Below are 27173 nucleotides of genomic sequence, written 5' to 3' on the forward strand. Positions count from 1 at the left end.
TAAAAGGGTCAAAGCAGTGGTCAAAAATTGGAGGAGAGGAGTTGATGAGACGAAAAGCTTTTGATTCCACCCTGTCTAGAAGAGCAGTATGAGTGGAACCCCCCCAGACATGTGAAGCATACTCCATACATGGACGGATAAGGCCCTTGTACAGAGTTAGCAGCTGGGGGGGTGAGAAAAACTGGCAGAGACGTCTCAAAACACCTAACTTCATAGAAGCTGTTTTAGCTAGAGATGAGATGTGAAGTTTCCAGTTCAGATTATAAGTAAAGGACAGACCGAGGATGTTCAGTGTAGAAGAGGGGGACAGTTGAGTGTCACTGAAGAAGAGGGGATAGTTGTCTGGAAGGTTGTGTCGAGTTGATAGATGGAGGAATTGAGTTTTTGAGGCATTGAACAATACCAAGTTTGCTCTGCCCCAATCAGAAATTTTAGAAAGATCAGAAGTCAGGCGTTCTGTGGCTTCCCTGCGTGATATGTTTACCTCCTGAAGGGTTGGACGTCTATGAAAAGACATGGAAAAGTGCAGGGTGGTATCATCAGCATAGTAGTGGATAGGACAAGAAGTTTGGTTTAGAAGATCATTAATGAATAATAAGAAGAGAGTGGGTGACAGGACAGAACCCTGAGGAACACCACAGTTAATAGATTTAGGAGAAGAACAGTGACCGTCTACCACAGCAGCAAAAGAACGGTCAGAAGGGAAACTTGAGATGAAGTTACAGAGAGAAAGATAGAAACCGTTGGAGGGTAGTTTGGAAATCAAAGCTTTGTGCCAGACTCTATCAAAGGCTTTTGATATGTCCAAGGCAACAGCAAAAGTTTCACCAAAGTCTCTAAAGGAGGATGACCAAGACTCAGTAAGGAAAGCCAGATCACCAGTAGAGCGGTCTTGACGGAACCCATACTGGCGATCAGATAGAAGGTTGTGAAGTGATAGATGTTTAAGAATCTTCCTGTTGAAGATAGATTCAAAAACTTTAGATAAGCAGGAAATTAAAGCAATAGGACAGTAGTTTGAGGGATTAGAGCGGTCACCCTTTTTAAGAACAGGTTGAATGTAGGCAAACTTCCAGCAAGAAGGAAAGGTAGATGTTGACAGACAGAGCTGAAAGAGTTTGACTAGGCAAGGTGCAAGCACGGAGGCACAGTTTCGGAGAACAATAGGGGGGACCCCATCAGGTCCATAAGCCTTCCGAGGGTTTAGGCCAGTTCTCTTGCTAGAGAACTATGTAAAAACCCTCATCTGACAGCTTCTAAGCTAAAAGAAATTTATCCAAACCTCTTAAAAGACATATCCAACACCACCTTCAGAAAGATCTCCAGCTGCCCATCTGCCATGCTATGCTCAATCTTCTACTGACAGAGTGTATGAAGAAAGCCTGAGTGGATTTCGCTAAAAATATCCGCTGGACAGCTGAAGACTGGAGGAAGGTAATGTGGTCAGATGAATCCATTCAGATGCATTCAAGTTTGTTCTGCCACAGTAAGATGGCCATCATCAATCACTGGATTCAACCCTGCCTACACAGTTCGTACTGTGAATCATCCTGAATCTGTCATGATATGGGGATGCTTCAATGCTGAAGAGGCCATGAAGGTCTGTATTTCCTCCTTGAAACTGTAACAGTGAATTCTGATGGCTACAATCAGGTTCTTGAAGATCATCTCCTGTGCTCATATGAAAGTCATGGCTGCACTGTCTTCATGCATGATGGTGCCCCACGTCACAAGGCCAAGAAACTTACCAAATGGCTCACTAGCCACAATATTAAACTGTTACTGTGGCCTGGCAATAGTCCTGATTAGGCATTAATAATTAACCTCTGTAATTAATTATTATTGAGGTGCTGTCTTACTCTCCCTTGCACGGAGGTGGATGTCCAGTATTGTTCCATTACCAATAACACACACTATATCCTTTAGTATGTTTCAGTTTCATTTAGAATTTCTGGAAAATCGATCTTAATCATTATTAATTTCACTTGTGACCTTACCTATTATGTTCTCAGTGTTGTTTTTATATAAACAGGTAGAAATTTGTGTTACTGAGTCCACTTGTGACCTTCACCTTCAGGAATTTTATGTAGGAAAGTGAAGAAAGATTTCACGTTTAGTCTCTCTCTCTCTCTCTCTCTCTCTCTCTCTCTCTCTCTCTCTCTCTCTCTCTCTCTCTCTCTTTCTCTTTCTCTTTCTCTCTCTCTCTCTCTCTCTCTCTCCCTCAGTCACAGCTTCCCTCTCAATGGTGAGTGACAACCAGAAAATGAATTTGCCTTCCATTCTTATTATTACTTGGTGGCACGCTACTCCATAATAAATTCTTTTGTTTATATGTGTTGATGGGCTGGCTTTAAATTATCTTCCTTAATAGTAATTTATTTTAAATTTAGTCCTTTGTACAGTTAACATTTCTTTACTTATCCACTTACTTATTTAATAATTTCTCTTTCCTATTTATTTATTTAATTATTTTATTTTATTTTATCTCATCCTTTCCCCATGGTGATGATAGCTACCATTATTGATAATTCTTAATGATTCCCTGGATCACCCCTATCTTGTTAATTATTCTGCTGTGGGTAAAGTTAACAGCAATACAAAAGAAGTTCTAATCTTACAGCACATCATCAATAATACACATGACACAAGAAATCACCAAAATCTGGGAAAATGAGATGCTATTGCAGTACTTTCAGAAACTAGCTGACAGTATGCCTGAATGACTCAAACTTGTTTTTGAAGCCAAAGGGAATATGTCAAAATACTAAGATAACAACCTCTGATCTCTAGCATGTTTGTATTTCTATTCCTTTATGACATTCATGTCTACACTACCAGATGCTCAGCAGGTCCAATTTTTATTTATTTATTTTTTTTTTTTTTTTTTTTTTTTTTTGTGGTGACCATATATTTGTAGAACACAAAGTCTATGTCATATTTCTGACTTTAGTTGCTCCCCATGAATCCTTATAGTTTTAATCTTTCTTTACCAGATATTTTATATTTTATTAACAACAAAGAGGACTCAAGTACAAAGATTTTCTGTGAGCACTGATCTAGGAGGGTCCTTAATTTTATTATTTTATCTCCTTTTTCCAATACAGGTAACATTAGGGTAGGCAATATGGTCTTCTACTTAGATGCTGTAATAGTTAAGGTTGTTGTCTCCATTGCCTTTATTTCAATTTCTTGATTGTTTGTCGTTTTAGATCTGAGCAAAGGACATTATTTTTTTTTTTTTTTTTTTTTTTTTTTTTTGCTTTCTCTCAGAATTTGCATTTATTGATGGGGGAATTAGTACAACCCTTGATGCCATGTCCAGGATCCAAGCACCAATTACACAAGCTTTCTTTAGTTTCAATTTAACACTTGAGTTTTTACAGCATAAGTGATTCTAGCCCTGGTATAGTTTACACTCTTTTCTACCTTTTGTTACCTAATACTGAAGCTGTCAACATGATAAGATTCAATTTTTTTCTGTCTCTATTATGAATATCTTGTTTCTTAAGCAATTTAAAACCTTCTACAACTCTCTTTATATATATATATATATATATATATATATATATATATATATATATATATATATATATATATATATATATATATATATATATATATATATATATATATATATATATATATATATATATATATATATATATATATATATATATATATATTATTTTATTTTATTTTATTTTATTTTATTTTATTTTATTTATTTATTTTTTTTATGGGGGCTAGTAGGTACCTCCTAGCAATTTAGAACCTCCTACAACTCTGTATTTTTTTTTATGGGGGTTGGTAGGTAATTTAAAAGGAAGATTGAACAAATTTTGCCTCTTAATATGAGCATCTGGAGCTTTGTAAAGACTTTCATATTTGGTGATAAATGGTGATAAATTGCTTGAAGCTGGTAATGTTAAGTTTAGGTTTCTGCAACTTGGCAATTTAATTCATCAGGGCATATCTAATTCTGTCTTTCTTGTCATAGATATTCTTTTAGTAATTAAATAGTAAAATCATGATTAGATGCCTGAAGTTTAAACCCTGATATTAACTGTGCTGCCTTCCCCCTCTAATTGGCCTTTAAGTTTTTGAATACCCATTAGGTCTTTATTTGATGAATGAAACATTCATACATGTCCCAAAACTCTTCATGTTGCCACTGAAAGGGTAAATTTATTTTGGGTGGTTTAAATCTTATTTTCTTGTTTTCTTGTTTTAGGGTTTATTGTGTGACTTCTAGTTTGGCGAGGTTCTTATTACTTCTATCTTCATATAATATATTCTCCACCATTGTCTCCTGGAGATTATCCTAGTCTAAAAGTTCATATATTTTCTCATTGTTGATGTTTATTTTAGCTAGTGTATTTTCAACAGTTCTTTGTCTAGCCCTTAGTTTACACATGTCAGTGGCATGAATGAATGTTTTTAGATCCTAACTGAGGATGGTGATGCCTGCCTTGAGTCCACCTCTGGCTCATTTAAGCTTTTTTTAAATCCTTAATTTTTAAGTTTTTAGGAGGATGGCAACATGAATCAATGAATTAAAGTAATTGTTATTAGGATCTAATAAGCAACTAGTATGATGTGAAGCACCAGAACCACCACACCATTGCCAAACTCAGAGTTATTGGGAAAGACTCCACTCCCCAGCCAATTCTAGTCCTATTGAGTAGGATGTTATTGCAGGCTTCACTTAGATAGGCGTCATCGAAGCCACGGTCCATAATTTTGATAGGGCAGAATTGGGATTTTGAAGCTGGCAATACCTTATGTAGCCACTGGTTGACACCCCATTTTTTTTATGGCCTTGTATTTTTCCAAGGGATTGTAAACAGTTCTCAAGGTTGAGGAGGAGGTTATTGCCACAGGTTCTTTCTTAAATCTCAAGGGCCAAGCCTCAATACCATTTGGTGATTCCCAGTGTTCAGTACCACCAGTAATATCATTTCCTTCTATAAGAGGTGTGCTTTTGTCGTCCAAGATCGTACTTGTCTTTGAAGCGTAATCTTTGGTGAAACCAAGCTGGTGTGTTTTTGTCATCAAGATTTTGGTGATCTTGCTTCAAAGACACCAGGTAGAAACCAAGACTGATCTTCAGCAAATCTGTAGCACACTCCTGAGGTGCCTTGAGGTGATCTTAATGTGTAAATAGAAGCAATATGGCAGCCTCAAAAGAGTAAGTATTTCTGCTATTTATGGAAATAAGTCTAATTTATAGTTTCTTAAAGACAAAAGATGATATATGATATCGAGAAGAGAAAGATAACATTATATTCATGGTAACATAAGGGCAGATAAGGAGTTAAACATGAATCATATTATAAATATGAAGTATTTCTTAAGCAAATTAAGTTTCTTAATGAAAATAGATAATATATGATCTTGAGAAGAGAAAGATAATGTTAGCTTAGCAAGGGATAAATGAGAGAACATAGGAAGCTAAGGTAGCAGAGCAGATAAAGATGATTCATGTTATGGATAAGAAACATTTCCTAAGGAAATTTTTTTTTGTATAATGATATGAAGGTATACTGTGATATAGTCTATCTGACCTAATCCCATCAGCAGGCCCAAGAATTTGTTAACAGCTTTGATTAAATGGAAATTAGGTAATTTTCTAGTTCTTTCTCAACCTTATTGCTGGTCTATTCTCTTCTATTCTTTTTGCATATATCTTTAGATATAACTGATATGTAAATATAAGGTGGGAGAGAAGGGATCCAGTGGGGTGAAGCATTCCTGGTTAAGTTAGGTTATGCAATGTTAGGTTAGGTTAGCTAATGCTAGGTTAGATCATTGTCCTTAAGGGGGGATCCAGGAGGGGCTAACACTTGTAGCCAAGGTGGAGAGGAGAGAGAACTCAGCAATTGGGTACTTCATTGTTTACCGCCAGATTTTGCTATTTTCAACAAAGAAATACTTTTGGTGTTTATCGGTTAACTTTTACACGTAGCCAATTCATATTTTAACATTGAATATGTTGCCAATGCACTATGTTTTGTAGCTTTTATGAAAATGTATATATGATTTTAAAGTCTCATTTCGGCTCTTTCCAAGCAACTCTGTTTTTGTCATTGATACCAAGAAGGGGCCAAGACAGTGCTTTGAAGCCAAGAGCAATCTTGGATGACAAAAACGTGCCTAAGGAGTGTGAGTACTGGCCTGCTAACTCATAGTTCTTCCCAAGCTCAGGTCTGGCATATGTCATTCACCTTGCTGTTGCTCATTGCATATGTACTTGTAGATAAATGGTTGGTGAAATAGGTGGAAGGATGGGGACAGATGGGCGACAAAGATGGCCACTTTTTTTGTAGTTGCATTTTCAGTGGGGACGGGTTAAACTCGAAACTGATGCTGCTGTCTTGTGCACAACTGGAAAAGTAGGGTAGTTTTAATGTGGACTTTAGCATTTTCTGTGGTGCATTTCAGCAACATGTAGAAAACTGGTTCTAGAGACATAAAGAGTGTGCACAAGTCAAGGTAATAGCAAGGATCCAGTTTGAAGGACCAGTTTAAGTACTTGGCATTAGCATGTGCAATGCCAAGCCCAAATTATAAAATATGAATTTACCTTGGTATTAGTGACAATATGTAGTCTCCGGCTGGCTGGGCCATGTTCAGCAGCTCTGTGTTGTCAGTTGTGCATTTTTCTTGTGGCTTGCAGTGTTTACCTTGTGAAGGGTGAACCTATGGTCTGGCTAAGTACTAAACAGTACACAAGCCTGAGACTAATTAGAGTACTTAGCTGGAATTTCCTCATAGAGTATAAAGTAAGCTGAATTGGAGCAGTTGGTGGCTGACTGGAGTGTGTTCCTCAAGGGTAGCTGAGTAACTGACTGGTTTTTATTTTTTATTTATTTATTTTATTTTTTTTGCCATCATCTTAGCATGGGTATCAGGCCATTCGTTAATTGTTTAGTTTCATTTTCATTAATTTTAACCTATTTTATTTCATTTCTGTGTATTTTGTACCTTTTTAAATTTTTTATTTATTTGTATATTTATTCATTTAATTTAAAACAAATACACACATCCAAGCTTCTATATTTCTCTATGGGGAAACTGTATTTCTTTATGTTACTCAAGCATCTTCCTTCCCTTAGTTTTTTGCTGTGTCCTCATGTGTATCTGGTATTTCCTACTTCTCTTAGCAGCAGTTTGTCATTATCTATGTTCTTCCACTCTATTCCACAATTTATAAATTAGTATTAAGTCTTTCCTTTCTCTTCTTTATTCCAGTGTTGGCTGATTCATTTCCTTTAACCTGTCTTCATATGTTAATTCTTGCAGTTCTGGAACCATCTTCATTGCCATCATTTGTATCCTTTCTATTTTTTTTTTTTTTTACATATTTTTTTCTTATGGAGAGACAATACTGATTCAGTATATTCCAACTTTGGTCTAATCATGGTGGTAATTATCTTTCTCATCATACTTTATACATGTAGTGAAATGCTGTTCCAATATTTCTCACCATTTTATATGCATCTCTGAATATCTTTTCTATATACTTCTCTGACTGTTGACTATCCTGTATTATCACTCCCAGATCTTTCTCTTCTTGTACTTTTATTATTTCTTCATTTCCCATTTTATATGTCTGTTTTGATCTCTTCACTTTTACGTATTTCCATTACATGACATTTTTTCACATTAAAATTCCATCTCTCATTTCTTACAGTCCCAGATTTTATTCACATCCTCTTGTAGATTTTCACAGTCTTGTTCCTTATATATCTTTGTAAGTTCATGTAACTCTTTACTCCTTTAGGCATATCAGGAAAAGTATTGGTGCCAGCGCTAATCCTTGTGGTATTCCACTATCTACATTTCTCCATTTAGATTTAACATCTTTTATTACCGATCTCATTTCTCTTCCCTTTAAGGGGAGAGGACACCTTAAAAATTATAGTTTTGCATCCAGAGGTCAAAATTAAGTTATTAACATCATAGTCATCCTTAACATGTCTGGTGTTTTCTGTGAAAACTGCAAGTTGATACCATTATTCCTTATATATTTAAATCACCTTTGTTTACCATTATTAAAGAGCTCTAAATGCCCCATGCGCCACATGCTTCCCATTTGCTCGGTCACTTTTTTTTTTTATGTAGGAGGGACACTGGCTAAGAGCAACAAAAATCCAATGGAAAGAAAAAGCCCACTGAGATGCCAGTCCCAGAAAAGGGTCCAAAGCAGTAGTCAAAAATTGAAGGATAAGTGTCTTGAAACCTCTCTCTTGAAGGAATTCAAGTCATAGGAAGGTGGAAATACAGAAGCAGGCAGGGAGTTCCAGAGTTTACCAGAGAAATGGATGAATGATTGAGAATACTGGTTAACTCTTGCATTAGAGAGGTGGACAGAATAGGAGTGAGAGAAAGAAGAAAGTCTTGTGCAGCAAGGCTGTGGGAGGAGGGGAGGCATGCAGTTAGGAAGATCAGAAGAGCAATTGCCATGAAAATAGCGGTAGAAGACAGCTAAAGATGCAACATTGTGGTGATGAGAGAGAGGGTGAAGACAGTCAGTTAGAGGAGAGGAGTTGATGAGATGAAAAGCTTTTGATTCCATCCTGTCTAGAAGAGCGGTATGAGTGGACCCCCCCCCAGAACATGTGAAGCATATTCCATACATGGACAGATAAGGCCCTTGTACAGAGTTATCAGCTGGGGGGTGTGAGAAAAACTGGCAGAGACGTCTCAGAACACCTAACTTCATAGAAGCTGTTTTAGCTAGAGATGAGATGTGAAGTATCCAGTTCAGATTATAAGTAAAGGACAGACTGAGAATTTTCAGTGTAGAAGAAGGGGACAGTTGAGTGTCATTGAAGAAGAGGGGATGCTTGTCTTTAAGGTTGTGTCGAGTTGATAGAATTGAGTTTTTGAGGCATTGAACAATACCAAGTTTGCTCTGCCTCAATGAGAAATTTTAGAAAGATCAGAAGTCAGGTGTTCTGTGGCTTCCCTGCGTGAAATGTTTACTTCCTGAAGGGTTCGACGTCTATGAAAAGACATGGAAAAGTGCAGGGTGGTATCATCAGTGTAGGAGTGGATAGGACAAGAAGTTTGCTTTAGAAGGTCATTGATGAATAATAAGAAGAGAGTGGGTGACAGGACAGGAAACCCTGAGGAACACCACTGTTAATAGAATGGTCAGAAAGGAAACTTGAGATGAAGTTACAGAGAGAAGGATAGAAGCTGTAGCAGAGTAGTTTGGAAATCAAAGCTTTGTGCCAGACTCTATCAAAAGCTTTTGATATATCCATGGCAAAAGCAAGAGTTTCACCAAAATCTCTAAAAGAGGATGACCAAGACTCAGTAAGGAAAACCAGATCACCAGTAGAGTGGCCTTGACAGAACCCATACTGGTAATCAGATAGAAGGTTGTGAAGTGATAGATGTTTAAGAATCTTCCTGTTGATGATAGATTCAAAAACTTTAGATAGGCAGAAAATTAAAGCAATAGGACATTAGTTTGAGGGATTAGAATGGTCATCCCTTTTAGGAACAGGCTGAATGGAGGCAAACTTCCAGCATAAAGAAAAAGTAGATGTTGACAGACAGAGCTGAAAGGGTTTGATTAGGCAAGCTGCAAGCACGGAGGCACAGTTTCGGAGAACAATAGGAGGGACCTGATCAGGTCTATTAGCCTTCCAAGGGTTTAGGGCAGCAAAGGCATGGAAAACATCATCGTGAAGAATTTTAATAGGTAGCATGAAATAGTCAGAGGGTGGAGGAAAGGGAGGAACAAGCCCAGAATCATCCAAGGTAGAATTTTTAGTAAAGGGTTGAGCAAAGAGTTCAGCTTTAGAAGTAGATGTGATAGCAGTGGTGCCATCTGGTTGAAATAAAGGAGGGAAAGAAGAAGCAAAGTTATTGGATATATTTTTGGCTAGATGCCAGAAGTCACGAGGGGAGTTAGATCTTGAAAGATTTTGACACTTTCAGTTAATGAAGGAGTTTTTGGTTAGTTGGAGAACAGACTTGGCATGGTTCTGGACAGAAATATAAAGTGCATGAGATTCTGGTGATGGAAGGCTTTTAAGTACTTTTGTGGGACAACTCTCTATCATGTATAGCACGAGAACAAGCTGTGTTAAACCAAGGTTTGGAAGGTTTAGGTCGAGAAAAAGAGTGAGGAATGTATGCCTTCATGACAGACACTACCACCTCTGTTATGTGCTCAGCACACAAAGACAGGTCTCTGACATGGAAACAGTAGTCATTCCAAGGAAAATCAGCAAAATACCTCCACAGGTCCCCCCAACTAGCAGAGGCAAAACACCAGGGGCACCTTCAATTAGGGGGATCCTGAGGAGAGATTGGAGTGATAGGACAAGATACAAATATGAGATTGTGATCGGAGGAGCCCAACAGAGAAGAGAGGGTGACAGCATAAGCAGAAGGATTAAAGGTCAGGAAAAGGTCAAGAATGTTGGGTGTATCTCCAAGATGATCAGGAATACGAGTAGGGTGTTGCACCAATTGCTCTAGGTCATGGAGGATAGCAAAGTTGAAGGCTAGTTCACCAGGATGGTCAGTGAAGGGAGAGGAAAGCCAAAGCTGGTGGTGAACATTGAAGTCTCCAAGAATGGAGATCTCTGCAAAAGGGAAGAGAGTCAGAATGTGCTCCATTTTGGAAGTTAAGTAGTCAAAGAATTTCTTATAGTCAGAGGAGTTAGTTGAGAGGTATACAGCACAGATAAATTTAGTTTGAGAGTGACTGTAGTCGTAGCCAGATGGTAGAAAACTCGGAAGATTCAAAAGCATGGGCATGAGAGCAGGTTAAGTCGTTGCACACATAGATGAAACATCCAGCTTTGGATCGAAAATGAGGATAGAGAAAATATGAGGGAACCGAAAAGGGACTACTGTCAGTTGCCTCAGACACCTGAGTTTCAGTGAGGAAAAGAAGATGAGGTTTAGAAGAGGAGAGGTGGTGTTCTACAGATTGAAAATTAGATCTTAGACTGTGAATGTTGCAGAAGTTAATGAAGAAAAAGTTGAAGGGGTGTCAAGATATTTAGGGTTGTTGTCAGAAGGGCAGTCCGACCTGGGGACATTTGTGGTCCCCTCCCCAGATGGGGACTCCAAGGCTGGTGTAGGGGTGACCATGATAATTTTGAAATTTTGAGTGAAGGGTGTGTGTGTTATTAGTTACTTGTAGTTTTGTGTGGAGGAAGAGAGTTGTCTTTAAAGGACAGGCTGTGACTGCCCCCTTCTGTTGTGAGACACAATGGGAAATGTTCAGTGAGGTCACAGCTAGGTTTAATAAGTTCACAACACCCCCTGATCCAGTGCTTTAGACCTCACTGGGAGAAATTATCATTTCAGCAGATGCCTACTGCCTCCTCCTTACCTGGCTTAGAAACTCATCATTTTGAAGCAGTTTTTTTTATATTTTTTTACTCCTTTTGATGTTTTTTTTTTCTTTTTTTTTAAATAAATGTGGAGCTTCAGTTGGCAACATCACAGATGAGTCATGAGGGACTCAGAGGGAGGCCAGCCACTGCGGTCAGTCCAGTGAGACGTCAGAGTATGGCTGCGCTCTGCTATCCAAGGCTACTTCAGTTTCTTTTGTATTTAGAAGGATGCCTCATTATAATAAAGCAAAGTGTGCATGGATAGATGCAGCCAAGAAGATGAGGGAAAAGAAAAATAAGCAAGAGGAGTTGCGTTGTGGAAAAAAGTTGCCACCACACGCTGCTTTTGTTTCACCACCACCACCATAGCATTCTAAGCTAGGGACTAAATGCAGCAAAACTAAGTATATTGGGACCAAAAGAGTCAAGTTTGCTGCCACTGTGACCATATTAGATCACAACTTTGGGTAATTGAATCGAAGTTTTCTAACTCATCTTGGGTTTGGTGCCTCTCAAAACACTCTCGCTGGGTTAGGCATTCAAGAAAGCAGAACAACAACTCCTGTACAGAAGAGGACTGAAAAGAAGCCCCATTCAAGAGAAGGAAATGAAGACTACCAACCAGGCAGCTTCTAATAATCCTGGCAACAAAGGGGAGGGTGGTGCCCTCTGATAAACTCGCCTGCGAGTGAGTAATATCTTGTCATACAGGAGGGGACCAGGTGCCAGTTAGCTCTAAATATGATCATAAACAATGGTTTCCTTTTGTTTATATAATTTTTATCCTAATGCATGTAAAATTTTACCCGAAAAACCCAACATATGAAATTATACACACCTCTCAGAACGAAACAGCTCATATCTCAAAACTAAAGTTTTTTACATATCAAGCGTTTATCCTTTGTTGTCCTACAAAATAATGGAGATATAAAGGTATTGTTGGAAAGAGGAAAGAACCGGCTATTTTTCCCAAAAAGATAGATTTTCATAAAAGGCTTTTCATACTGTGCTAGATTTTTTTTGTTGAAAAAAAAAAAATGAAGAAAAAAGTTTTTTCTTAATTTTTATTTCAAAACGAAATGTCTAATAAGTAATCTATATTTGGGGAAGTGAAGATACATGTATGTACATTATCTTTTTTACTTCTTCCACAGGCACTTCCATATTGTGTCTGTCCTTTACTCCACAAATTCACTTTCGCTCGTGAAGACTGACTGGAAACAATTGTTCATTATTTTGGCTATCTGTTTTGCATCTTCATAAATCACACCATCTGTGTGTGTGTGTGTGTGTGTGCGTGTGTGTGTGTGTGTGTGTGTGTGTGTGTGTGTGTGTGTGTGTGTGTTTACCTAGTTGTATTTACCTAGTTGTGGTTTATGGGAGGAGAGTAATCTCGTAGTATCCCGTCTCTATATCTATCCAGTTTGGTCTTAAAAGCATGGACATTTTCAACATTCACAATGTCTTCACTGAGTTCACTCCATTTGTTCACACTTCTGTGAGGAAAACTATACTTCTTGATGTCTCTTCTACAGTTAACTTTCTTCAACTTCTTACTGTGTCCCCTTGTACTCTGTGTGTCTAAATTTTATTAAACAGTCTTTGTCCACATTTCCCATACCATTTATCATTCTATAGATGTTTATTAAATCTTCTCTCTCCCCAATTTTCAAGGATGTGTGTGTGTGTGTGAGTGTGTGTGTGTGTTTAAGAGGGCCACTGGCCAAAGTTAACAAAAAAATTTAATAAAAAGAAAGGCCGACTCAATAACAGTTCCCATAGATATGTCAGATAGAAAAAAAAAAAAAAAAACAGGATAAGCGTCTTGAAACGTCCCTCTTGAAAGAGTTCAAGTCATAGAAAGGAGGAAATACAGAAGCAGGCAGGGAGTTCCAGAGTTTACCAGAGAAAGAGATGAATGATTGAGAATGCTGGTTAACTCTTGCATTACAGAGGTGGACAGAATAGGGATGAAAGAGAGAAGAAAGCCTTGTGCAGCCAGGCCACAGGAGGAGGGGAGGTTTGCAGTTAGTAATATCAGAGGAACAATTAGTGTGAAACTAGTGATAGAAGATAGCAAAAGCTGTAACATTGCTGTGATGAGAGAGTGTTCGTCAGTTAATCAGTTAGAGGAGTTGATAAGACAAAAAGTTTTTGATTCAACCCTCTCTAAAATAGTGATGTGAGTGGAATCCCTTATATATTTGAGGCAAATTCCATACATGGACAAATAAGACCCCTGTACAGAGTTAGCAACAGAAGGGAGTGAGAAAAACTGCCAGAGATGGCACTGAATTCCTAACTTCATAGAAGCTGCTTTAGCTGGAGATGGGATGTGAAGTTTTCACTTTAGAATATAAGTAAAGGACAGACTGAGGATGTTCAGTGTAGAAGAGAGGGATAGTTAAGTGTCAATGAAAAAGAGTGGATAGTTGTCTGGAAGGCTGTCAGGTTGATAGATAGAAAAATTGAGTTTCTGAGGCACTGAACAATGCTAAGTTTGCTCTGCACCAGTCATTAATTTTAGAGAGATCAAAAGTCAGGAGTTCTGTGGCTTCCCTGCATGAACTACTTACTTCCTGAGGGGTTGGACCTCTATAAAAAAGACATGGAAAAGTGCAGAGTGGTATCATCAGTGTAGGAGTGGATAAGACAAGAAGTTTGGTTTAGAAGATCATTGTTAAATAGTAGGTAGAGAGTGGGTGACAAAATCCCTAAAAGAGTGTGTGTTTCTTCGTCACATCTGGTGTGATGCAGCAATGTAGCTGTGCAATACTACCTTCACATCTAAAACAGCTTGTGTGTGTTCTCTCTCTCTCTCTCTCTCTCTCTCTCTCTCTGAGTGTGTATGTGTGTGTGTTTGTATTTACCTAGTTATATTTACCTAGTTGTATTTTACAGGAAAAGAGCTATGCTTGTGCTGTCCTGTTTCCATATCTATAAGCATCCAGCGTAACTTTAAATTCATGAATATTTTTTGCTTGTATCACTGTTTCATCTAAGTTGTTCCATATTTCTATGCTTCTATTTGGGAAACCATATTTCTCTTCAATTTCACTCCATGTCCTCTTGTATCTCTTGAGTCCCACACAAATAAGTCTTCTTTGTCAACTTTATCCTTACCCTTTAAAGCTCTATATATAGCAATCAGGTCTCCTCTTTCTCTTCTCTCTTGTAATGATGGAAGCTTCAGTCTCCTTAATCTTTCTTCATAGGTTAAATCTCTCAAAATTTGGTACCAGTTTGGTTGCAGCTCTTTGGATCCTTTCTATTTTCCTTATTTCCTTTTTATTATGGAGTGACCAAACAATTGTGGCATTGTGTGTGTGTGTGTGTGTGTGTGTGTGTGTGTGTGAGATAGAGAGAGAAAGAAAGAGAATAAGAACAATCCTGAGGATTGCAAAGTTGAATGAGACTGATTGAGAAAGGAAATGGATAGAAGGATCATAAATGCAAAGGAAATTGATAGAGAAAAATGAAAAGGAGTGGATAGGAAAAGAGAATACTTATTTCTTAATAACTCCTCTCTCCCTCTTAATTCTTCACTAACTCCTCACATTTGCTGCTTATATTTATTCTTTCTACTTTCTCCCCATCCTCCCATCCTTCTCCTTCACCCTTCATCCACTTCCTTGCCCATGTACTCTCCTTTCCTGGTTATGTCTATTCCTCCCTTTTTTTCCTTTCCTCTCCCTTCCTCTTTCATCTTATCTCAAACCTCACTCCCTGTCACCTCCTTATCTGTCAGAGATAAGGGATAAGGGAGAGGAGGGCAAAGAGAGAGAGAGAGAGAGAGAGAGAGAGAGAGAGAGAGAGAGAGAGAGAGAGAGAGAGAGAGAGAGAGAGAGAGAGAGAGAGAGAGAGAGAATTTTATTATTGCTAACAATATTTGTGCATAGTGTACTACTGCTTCAACTCCACACTTATAGGCCTAGGCTTACAGGCTTAGACATCTGTACTGCAGCCACATTAGACTCATGATAATTATTAGAAACTTTTCAAGAAAAAAGTGTCTAATGTGCTGGTAAATACTGTAATTATTTTTAATAATTTTATTCAGAATACATATCATACGTACATATCATATTATATTATATCATATTATAGTATTAGGTCATTTTTCGACCTAAGTCATAATGTAGGGTGAGGTATACTTCTACTTGTCAAAGCAGCACAAAACTTGGGGTGATAATGTGCAAAACTTGGGATGGTAAGAATTTAAGACTAGCATGAAGCTTGGAAGGGTACTGTATATACTTGTTGTCTTATCTCAAATTTAGTAGTGCAAATGTGTTCATATTCATTTTTTTTATATTTTTTTTATTGTGGATTTTTTTTATTATTCTGGTTCCCTGGAACCAATTAATTTTTTCCTATACGTTCTTCAGTTGTCATAAAGCACATTTGCCACAACGAATGCTAAATTGAAACAAATCGTGTTCATTGTCATGTACCTTGCTGTAAATGAGCATTCGGTATGGCCAGTTTAATCATATTTCTTTTTATCTTTTTTTTTTTAACTCCACAGTGCTGGCAGACATCTATTTTTTTTTATCTGTGCCACTCTATTAAAGAAAAAAAAATTGACTGATGCCTTTGCAGAGGCTTATGTTGGCCACCAGAGCTGCTGTGTGCAATCATTAATAATAATAATAATAATAATAATAATAATAATAATAATAATAATAATAAATGGTTTATTATTTAGGTAGCTAACAAACTGAAAATGTACAGAGGGGGTAGGGAAATACTTAACATTAATCCTAAAGTTTTTTTTTTTTTTTTTATGTAGGAAGGACACTGGCCAAGGGCAACAAAAATCTAATAAAAAAAATGCCCACTGAAATGCCAGTCCCATAAAAGGGTCAAAGCAGTGGTCAAAAATTGATGGATAAGTGTCTTGAAACCTCCCTCTTGAAGGAATTAAAGTCATAGGAAAGTGGAAATACAGAAGCAGGCAGGGAGTTCCAGAGTTTACCAGAGAAAGGGATGAATGATTGAGAATACTGGTTAACTCTTGCGTTAAAGAGGTGGACAGAATAGGGGTGAGAGAAAGAAGAAAGTCTTGTGCAGCAAGGCCGTGGAAGGAGGGGAGGCATGCAGTTAGTAAGATCAGAAGAGCAGTTAGCATGAAAATAGCGGTAGAAGACAGCTAGATATGCAATATTGCGGCGGTGAGAGACAGGCTGAAGACAGTCAGTTAGAGGAGAGGAGTTGATGAGACGAAAAGCTTTTGATTCCACCTTGTCTAGAAGAGCAGTACGAGTGGAACCCCCCCAGACATGTGAAGCATACTCCATACATGGACAGATAAGGCCCTTGTACAGAGTTAGCAGCTGGGAGGGTGAGAAAAACTGGCGGAGACGTCTCAGAACACCTAACTTCATAGAAGCTGTTTTAGCTAGAGATGAGATGTGAAGTTTCTAGTTCAGATTATAAGAAAAGGACTGACCAAGGATGTTCAGTGTAGAAGAGGGGGACAGTTGAGTGTCATTGAAGAAGAGGGGATAGTTGTCTGGAAGGTTGTGTCGAGTTGATAGATGGAGGAATTGAGTTTTTGAGGCATTGAACAATACCAAGTTTGCTCTGACCCAATCAGAAATTTTAGAAAGATCAGAAGTCAGGCGTTCTGTGGCTTCCCAGCATGATATGTTTACCTCCTGAAGGGTTGGAGGTCTATGAAAAAACGTGGAAAAGTGCAGGGTGGTATCATCAGCGTAGAAGTGGATAGGACAAGAAGTTTGGTTTAGAAGATCATTAATGAATAATAAGAAGAGAGTGGGTGACAGGACAGAACCCTGAGGAACACCACTGTTAATAGATTTAGGAGAAGAACAGTGACCGTCTACCACATCAGCAATAGAACGGTCAGAAAGGAAACTTAAGATGAAGTTATAGAGAGAAGGATAGAAACCGTAGGAGGGTAGTTTGGAAATCAAAGCTTTGTGCCAGACTCTATCAAAAGCTTTTGACATGTCCAAGGCAACAGCAAAAGTTTCACCAAAATCTCTAAAAGAGGATGACCAAGACTCAGTAAGGAAAGCCAGAAGATCACCAGTACAGCGGCCTTGACGGAACCCATACTGGCGATCAGATAGAAGGTTGTGAAGTGATAGATGTTTAAGAATCTTCCTGTTGAGGATAGATTCAAAAACTTTAGATAGGCAGGAAATTAAAGCAATAGGACGGTAGTTTGAGGGATTAAAACGGTCACCCTTTTTAGGAACAGGTTGAATGTAGGCAAACTTCCAGCAAGAAGGAAAGGTAGATGTTGACAGACAGAGCTGAAAGAGTTTGACTAGGCAAGGTGCAAGCACGGAGGCACAGTTTCGGAGAACAATAGGAGGGACCCCATCAGGTCCATAAGCCTTCCGAGGGTTTAGGCCAGCGAGGGCATGGAAAACATCATTGCAAAGAATTTTAATAGGTGGCATGAAGTAGTCAGAGGGTGGAGGAGAGGGATGAACAAGCCCAGAATCGTCCAAGGTAGAGTTTTTAGCAAAGGTTTGAGCAAAGAGTTGAGCTTTAGAAATAGATGTGATAGCAGTGGTGCTATCTGTTTGAAATAGAGGAGGGAAAGAAAAAGAAGCAAAGTTATTGGAGATATTTTTGGCTAGATGCCAGAAATCACGAGGGGAGTTAGATCTTGAAAGGTTTTGACATTTTCTGTTAATGAAGGAGTTTTTGGCTAGTTGGAGAATAGACTTGGCATGGTTCCGGGCAGAAGTATAAAGTGCATGAGATTCTGGTGATGGAAGGCTTAAGTACCTTTTGTGGGCCACCTCTCTATCATGTATAGCACGAGAACAAGCTGTGTTAAACCAAGGTTTAGAAGATTTAGGACGAGAAAAAGAGTGAGGAATGTATGCCTCCATGCCAGACACTATCGCCTCTGTTATGCGCTCAGCACACAAAGACGGGTCTCTGACACGGAAGCAGTTGTCATTCCAAGGAAAATCAGCAAAATACCTCCTCTGGCCCCCCCAACTAGCAGAGGCAAAACGTCAGAGGCACCTTTGCTTAGGGGGATCCTGAGGAGGGATTGGAGTGATAGGACAAGATAAAGATATGAGATTGTGATAGGAGGAGCCCAATGGAGAAGAAAGGGTGACAGCATAAGCAGAAGGATTAGAGGTCAGGAAAAGGTCAAGAATGTTGGGCGTATCTCCAAGATGGTCAGGAATACGAGTAGGGTGTTGCACCAATTGCTCTAGCTCATGGAGGATAGCAAAGTTGTAGGCTAGTTCACCAGGATGGTCAGTGAAGGGAGAGGAAAGCCAAAGCTGGTGGTGAACATTGAAGTCTCCAAGAATGGAGATCTGTGCAAAAGGGAAGAGGGTCAGAATGTGCTCCACTTTGGAAGTTAAGTAGTCAAAGAATTTCTTATAGTCAGAGGAGTTAGGTGAGAGGTATACAGCACAAATAAATTTAGTATGAGAGTGACTCTGTAATAGTAGCCAGATGGTGGAAAACTTGGAAGATTCAAGAGCGTGGGCACGAGAGCAGGTTAAGTCATTGCGCACATAAACGCAGCATCCAGCTTTGGATCGAAAATGAGGATAGAGAAAGTAAGAGGGAACAGAAAAGGGGCTACTGTCAGTTGCCTCAGACACCTGAGTTTCAGTGAGGAAAAGAAGATGAGGTTTAGAAGAGGAGAGGGGGTGTTCTACAGATTGAAAATTAGATCTTAGACTGCGAATGTTGCAGAAGTTAATGAAGAAAAGTTGAGGGGGGTGTCAAGACACTTAGGGTCGTCGACAGAAAGGCAGTCTGACCTGGGAACATTTATGGTCCCCTCCCCAGATGGGGACTCCGAGGCTGGTGTAGGAGTCGCCATGATCATTTTTAAATTTTTGAGTGAAGGGTGTGTGTGTTATTAGGTGCTTGTAGTTTTGTGTGGAGGAAGAGAGTTGTCTTTAGAGGACAGGCTGTGACTGCCCCCTTGTGTTGTGAGACACAAAGGGAAACATTCAGTGAGGTCACAGCTGGGTTTAATGATAAGTTCACAGCACCCCCTGAACAGTGCTTTAGACCTCACTGGGAGTAATTATCATTTCGGCAGGTGTCTACTGCCTCCTCCTGTGAAGGTAAGTCTAATCTAGAAGGGACTATTGATTGATGGCTTGCACCATGGTGGGAATCGCACTGAGCCTGTACCGGTCCGTGCGCAGCGTCTTTAGGGGCATTATCTTGTTGTGGTGTTTGATGGCATGGACTGGGCGAGGCGCATCAAGCGGCAGCATGTTTCTGAGACTTGGATGATGCAGTAGTCCCCTTCCAAACTTCTCCAGAGCCTCTCGGTGATAGGAAGCAAGGGGGTATTGTTTGGTCACTCAGCAACAAGCTAAAGGAGAACCAGCTTCCAGCAAAACATGAACTCAGATCACAAACATACCATGTCCAGGCACTGACCACTTGATCATCACCTCTCCTATATGGTTCATGAATATATATATATATATATATATATATATATATATATATATATATATATATATATATATATATATATATATATATATATATATATATATATATAGGAGGAGGCAGTAGACACCTGCCGAAACGATAATTACTCCCAGTGAGGTCTAAAGCACTGTTCAGGGGGTGCTGTGAACTTATCATTAAACCCAGCTGTGACCTCACTGAACGTTTCCCTTTGTGTCTCACAACACAAGGGGGTAGTCACAGCCTGCCCTCTAAAGACAACTCTCTTCCTCCACACAAAACTACAAGCACCTAATAACACACACACCCTTCACTCAAAAAATTTTAAAATCATGGCGACTCCTACACCAGCCTCGGAGTCCCCATCTGGGGAGGGGACCATAAATGTCCCCAGGTCGGACTGCCTTTCCGTCGACGACCCTAAGTGTCTTGACACCCCCCTCAACTTTTTCTTCATTAACTTCTGCAACATTCGCGGTCTAAGATCTAATTTTCAATCTGTAGAACACCACCTCTCCTCTTCTAAACCTCATCTTCTTTTCCTCACTGAAACTCAGGTGTCTGAGGCAACTGACAGTAGCCCCTTTTCTGTTCCCTCCTACTTTCTCTATCCTCATTTTCGATCCAAAGCTGGATGCTACGTTTATGTGCGCAATGACTTAACCTGCTCTCGTGCCCACGCTCTTGAATCTTCCGAGTTTTCCACCATCTGGCTACGACTACAGAGTCATTCTCATACTAAATTTATCTGTGCTGTATACCTCTCTCCTAACTCCTCTGACTATAAGAAATTCTTTGACTACTTAACTTCCAAAGTGGAGCACATTCTGACCCTCTTCCCTTTTGCAGAGATCTCCATTCTTGGAGACTTCAATGTTCACCACCAGCTTTGGCTTTCCTCTCCCTTCACTGACCATCCTGGTGAACTAGCCTACAACTTTGCTATCCTCCATGACCTAGAGCAATTGGTGCAACACCCTACTCATATTCCTGACCGTCTTGGAGATACGCTCAACATTCTTGACCTTTTCCTGACCTCTAATCCTTCTGCTTATGCTGTCACCCTTTCTTCTCCGTTGGGCTCCTCCGATCACAATCTCATATCTTTATCTTGTCCTATCACTCCAATCCCTCCTCAGGATCCCCCTAAGCGAAGGTGCCTCTGGCGTTTTGCCTCTGCTAGTTGGGGGGACCTGAGGAGGTATTTTGCTGATTTTCCTTGGAATGACTACTGCTTCCGTGTCAGGGACCCGTCTTTGTGTGCTGAGCGCATAACAGAGGTGATAGTGTCTGGCATGGAGGTGTACATTCCTCACTCTTTTTCTCGTCCTAAACCTTCTAAACCTTGGTTTAACACAGCCTGTTCTCGTGCTATACATGATAGACAGGTGGCCCACAAAAGGTACTTAAGCCTTCCTTCACCAGAATCTCACGCACTTTATATTTCTGCCCGGAACCATGCCAAGTCTGTTCTCCAACTAGCCAAAAACTCCTTCATTAACAGAAAATGTCAAAACCTTTCAAGATCTAACTCCCTTCGCGATTTCTGGCATCTAGCCAAAAATATCTCCAATAACTTTACTTCTTCTTTCCCTCCTCTACTTCAACCAGATGGCACCACTGCTATCACATCTATTTCTAAAGCTGAACTCTTTGCTCAAACCTTTGCTAAAAACTCTACCTTGGACGATTCTGGGCTTGTTCCTCCCTCTCCTCCACCCTCTGACTACTTCATGCCACGTATTAAAATTCTTCGTAATGATGTTTTCCATGCCCTCGCTGGCCTAAACCCTCGGAAGGCTTATGGACCTGATGGGGTCCCTCCTATTGTTCTCCGAAACTGTGCCTCCGTGCTTGCACCTTGCCTAGTCAAACTCTTTCAGCTCTGTCTGTCAACATCTACCTTTCCTTCTTGCTGGAAGTTTGCCTACATTCAACCTGTTCCTAAAAAGGGTGACCGCTCTAATCCCTCAAACTACCGTCCTATTGCCGGCCTCGCTGCACAAGACTTTCTTCTTTCTCTCACCCCTATTCTGTCCACCACTCTAATGCAAGAGTTAACCAGTATTCTCAATCATTCATCCCTTTCTCTGGTAAACTCTGGAACTCCTTGCCTGCTTCTGTATTTCCACCTTCCTATGACTTGAATTCCTTCAAGAGGGAGGTTTCAAGACACTTATCCACCAATTTTTGACCACTGCTTTGAATCTTTTAAGGGACTGGCATTTCAGTGGGCATTTTTTTTATTAGATTTTTGTTGCCCTTGGCCAGTATCTTTCCTACATAAAAAAAAAAAAAAGAATATATATTATATATATATATATATATATATATATATATATATATATATATATATATATATATATATATATATATATATATATATATATATATATATATATATATATATATATATATATATATATATATATATATATATATATATATATATATATATATATATATATATATATATATATATATATATATATATATATATATATATATATATATATATATATATATATATATATATATATATATATATATATATATATATATATATATATATATATATATATATATATATATATATATATATATATATATATATATATATATATATATATATATATATATATATATATATATATATATATATATATATATATATATATATATATATATATATTATTTGTGTATTATTAACAGCCATTATAATAACTGCTGAACAGTAATTTTGCCCATTAATTCAAAGAAGGAATATAGACTAAGTGACATCTCAGCATACTTAAGAGTCTGAGGCAGCACTACATTACAGGGAGATGCCAATGATACAAGCAGCTATGTTCCATTCAAATTGCTTTTATAGTGAATTCTCGCATAATGAAACACATAACTAATGGCATAAAAAAGGCTTAGATTCTGTGACCCTTGTCAGAGGTAAGTTTTCAAGCTAAAACATACAATATCAAACACAACAAATGTGTCTATATTAAAAAAAACTGTTGATAAAGTAATCTGAAAGAAAAAGCAGAATACAAAGAACATGATTTTCATATTAATCAAACATATAAAATGTATATAACACACACACCAATGCACAGTTAATGCACCAGGGAAGGTCACTCACTACTCCTGTGTCTCTTAACAATTTCTGCTTTATTTTTTAGTGTTGTTGGTACTCTAGCTCACTTAGCCTTACTACTAGGACTTGCATCAGAATTCATTGGCCATTTGGGAGACATGGTTGGCACTTGAGAGGCAAAATAAGGCACAATCTGCACACCAGGTGGTCAATCACACAGAACACCGCATCAAAGACAGCGAATGAAAGAACATGTCATCAGTAACATTGTGACACATCCAAGCACCAATCAGTCACATAAAGCACTGTACACTGTACTTGTACTGTATTGTAAATATGCTTGCAAGCAAAATGACAATAGAGTATAATATTGTGACACATCCAAGCACCAATCAATCATATAAAGCACTGTACACTGTACTTGTACTGTATTTTAAATATACTTGTAAGCGAAATGATGATAGATTATGAGTATAATAATAAGCAGTAAGGCCAAAAGAGTCTGAAAGATACTGAGTTCACCTTAAAAGAGGATTGGTGGAAGAGAGAGAAGGGGTTCTCTTTCAGTGTTCACAAACTCATTCCTCCACATCTGAATCATCATAAATCACCATACAGCCTGGATGTGTTAGCAAAAGAGTGCAGGAAGGCTTGTATCATTGGACTTTTTTACCTGTATGAAAAAAATAGTCCTCAATTCATATATCATTGATTTCTCATATAATATATTGGTGTTCTGGAAACCAGTGTCTTACACTTCACACTTCACAGGTACTCAACAGCCATGAAACTTAAAAGTCTACCCATCTGGGGAATGCGGGACTGGTATGGGGGAGGGGGCTATGTGATCCACCTTCGGCCAGATACTGAAGCTGTGTTGCGTCATCTTAAGTTCTTACAAGAAAATCACTGGATAGACACTTACACTCGTGCTGTGCTCCTAGAGTTTGCCACTTACAACTCACAGGTTAGTTGTCTCATGTGTATTACCCAGTTGTATTTACATAGTTGTGAGATAGATGATAAGAACCACACTAGGCTCATGCTGTCCTGTCTACATATTGACTTTTATCCAGATTTTCTTTTAAATTTATGGACTGTCTTGGCAAAGACAGTCTCATCAGTAAGTTCATTCCACACTGCTATGCTTCTGTAGGGAAAGCTGTTTCTTGATGTCTCTTCTGCAAACACTCCTTTCCAATTTCCCTCCCATGTCCTCTGATACCTCTTGTACCTGGTATTACAAGATCATCCCTGTCCAACTTTTCCATCCCTTCCAATATTCTATATAGTGCTATCAAATCACCTCATTCCCTCCTTTTTTCCAGCGTAGTCAAACCCCATCTCATCAGCCTCTCTTCATAACTATACCCTCTTAGGCTTGTACATATTTTAGTTGCAGCTCTCTGAATTCTTTCTAGCTTTCTAATATCCTTCTTTAAACTTGGGGACCACACTAATGCTGTATACTTCAATCTTAGATGCATCATTTTGGTTACCAGTTTTTTTTTTTTTATCATATCTTCACCAATATAAGTGAATGCCATCTTCATGTTTCTCAGCAGATTGTATGTTTCTCCATTGATCTTGTTTTGTATGCTTCTCAAATGATATTTTATTAGAAATGGTTACTCCAAGATTTTTTCTTCTGTTCTTATAGTAATTTTTTTTAATTTTCCAAATAGTAGGTGCCTTCTGTTCTTCTCGCACTGTTTCCAAAACTTCACCATACTACATTTCTTGGCATTAAACTCCATGTCCCACTTCAATGATCATTCATTTATCTTAAGTCTTGATTTTGAACCTTGCAGTCTTCTTCATTTGTTACTTTTCTCATAATCTTAGCATCATCAGCAAAGAGACTCATGTAGCTTCTGTCATGTCATTTACGTATATTGCAAACATAACTGGTGCTAGTACTGAGTGAGTGAGTGCTCAGTGCTCACAAATGAATGAAGGATTATTGCCATATAGGCAAGTTAACATTCTGTTGTGTTTCATACACAGGTCAATCTGTTTGGGCTTTGTCTCCTCATCGCAGAGTTTGCTCCTGGAGGCGGCATTCTTCCAACTTTCAGGTACTCTTTCCTTCAGCCAGTTTTTCTTAAATCATATTATCTCTCTCCCTCTTAGCAAAGGCAGATTTTATTTCAATCTTTTGAACCAGTTTTTCTTCACCTCTTTTTGCTTCACACAGAATGGTCTCTAAATAAAATACTTAAGTTGATAATGCCATTCATAAATTCACTCTGTGGCTGCATTGTACAATGCTTCCTACCTTCTCTCATACCTATTCTACACACCTCTCATGCAGTAGTATCAATCTTTCATTCTTTTTATTGGTAAACTCTGGAACTCACTGCCTGCTTCAAGAAGGCTGCTTCTCAAATTGTACATGATCCTTTTTGGACTACATACACTGTTTGGGGACTAGCACCTTCAGTATATATATATATATATATATATATATATATATATATATATATATATATATATATATATATATATATATATATATATATATATATATATATATATATATATATATTTTTTTTTTATTTAATTAATTAATTAATTTTTTTTTTTTTTGCTATCCTAGGCCAGAGCCCCTCTTACATGTATGGAAAAAAAAAAGAGCTGGCATTCTGGCACAGCTTTGAGTTGAGAACTTGAAAAATATGAATTATGCATTTTTTTTTTTTTTTTTGTGTGTGTGTGTGTGTGTGTGTGTGTGTGTGTGTGTGTGTGTGTATTTACCTATTTGTATTTACCTAGTTGTATTGTACAGGATGTTCATTTGTCCTGTCTCCATATCTGCAGCAATCCAATCTCTCTTTAAATTTGCTCACACTAACAGCTTTAGCCATCTTCTCACTAAAACTATTCTAGAGATCAATGCTTTGGTACAGGAAACTATATTTCTTAGTGTCACTGAGACATTTAATTTTCTTTTTTTTATTTTTTGTATGTCCTCTTTTACATCTTGTCCCCTCATCCATATGCATCTCCAAGACTTGTCTGTGTACCTTTTTCATATGGTTTATTAATTTGTACATTATTATCAAGTCTCCCCTTTCTCTCCTCTCTTCCATTGTTATTAATCTTATTTCTTCCAGTCACTCTTCATAAGTCTTTTCCTTCAATTCTGGCATCATCTTTGTTGCTGTCCTCTGTATTCTTTCCAATTTCCTTATAGTCTTCTTCCTTTGTGGAGAATGTACGACTGCAGCTTACTCCAACTTTGGGCATATCATGGTTGTAATTACTTTTTTCATCATATCCATATCCATTTAAGTAAAAGCGACTCTAATATTACTTAATAATGATATCATCGAAACTTACCTTGGTAAGTGTGCGATGATCAGAGTTTTTCCTAAGCTGTGCTGCCCAGCTTTGCATGGTCATGCATGACTGACAGTATTGGTCAATACTGGTGTTACCAGTATTCAGATTTCATCTGAGGTTGGGAATGAGCAATTGATTTTGGCTGGTATCATCAGTAAAACAACCATTCAAAATTGAATTAGACCATACAGATGAATCAAGAACAGCCAAAGAACATCATTATCAGACATGTAGAGTAGTCCAACCAGCAGAGCAACATGTCATACCTGTACAAAAATGTAACCTTAGACATACCAACATGATATATATACAATCTGCATCCCATCAACCAAGGGACATTAATTAAATGGGATGGGTGGACACGCATGACCATGCAAAGCTGGGCAGCACAGCTTAGGAAGAAATCCGATCATCGCACACTTACCAGGGTAAGTTATGATGATCTCATAATTCTTCCACAGCTGGCTGCCCAGCAGCGTGACGTCATGCATGACTATTCGTAGCCTCATCCCCAACCGAACAAATTTTTTGAAAAAAAGGACAAGTATATATCTATATATATATCTACATACAAATACAAGATCATACATATACATAAACCTATATGTGTGTTAGAAGGAACTTAACACTTGAAACAGCCTATTATCTGTTCCCTGCATATGAACTTAAAATGGTTTTTACAAATGTGCCTACAGGCAAAATGGTCTTGTTATAATGTTTGGTAAAAGTAGATTCACACCTCCATCCAATTGCCTTTTTTATACTTTCCCAGGCCATGCCTATTTTAAATTCCTAAGAAGTGGATGCAGATCTTACTGAATATGCATTGAATAAATCCTCACTGATCCCAGATTCTCTCATTACATCTTTGACCCATCTAGTAATTTTGGTCTTGGATGCTGGGCCAAAAGGTTTCCTGGTTG

General features: G+C 38.3%; 1 protein-coding gene across 1 annotated transcript in view; it reads left to right on the top strand.

Moving 5' to 3' along the window:
* LOC135113220 (uncharacterized) overlaps nt 1-27173 on the top strand; it is a 633180-nt gene that overhangs the window by 528239 nt on the left and 77768 nt on the right. Inside the window, exons 53-54 of the mRNA XM_064028389.1 lie at nt 23677-23872; nt 24913-24983. Of these exons, the coding sequence (XP_063884459.1) occupies nt 23677-23872; nt 24913-24983 (267 nt within the window). The remainder of the gene's footprint in view (nt 1-23676; nt 23873-24912; nt 24984-27173) is intronic.

Source organism: Scylla paramamosain, chromosome 25 (genome assembly GCF_035594125.1).
Source record: "Scylla paramamosain isolate STU-SP2022 chromosome 25, ASM3559412v1, whole genome shotgun sequence".
Classification (NCBI taxonomy): Eukaryota; Metazoa; Arthropoda; class Malacostraca; order Decapoda; family Portunidae; genus Scylla; species Scylla paramamosain.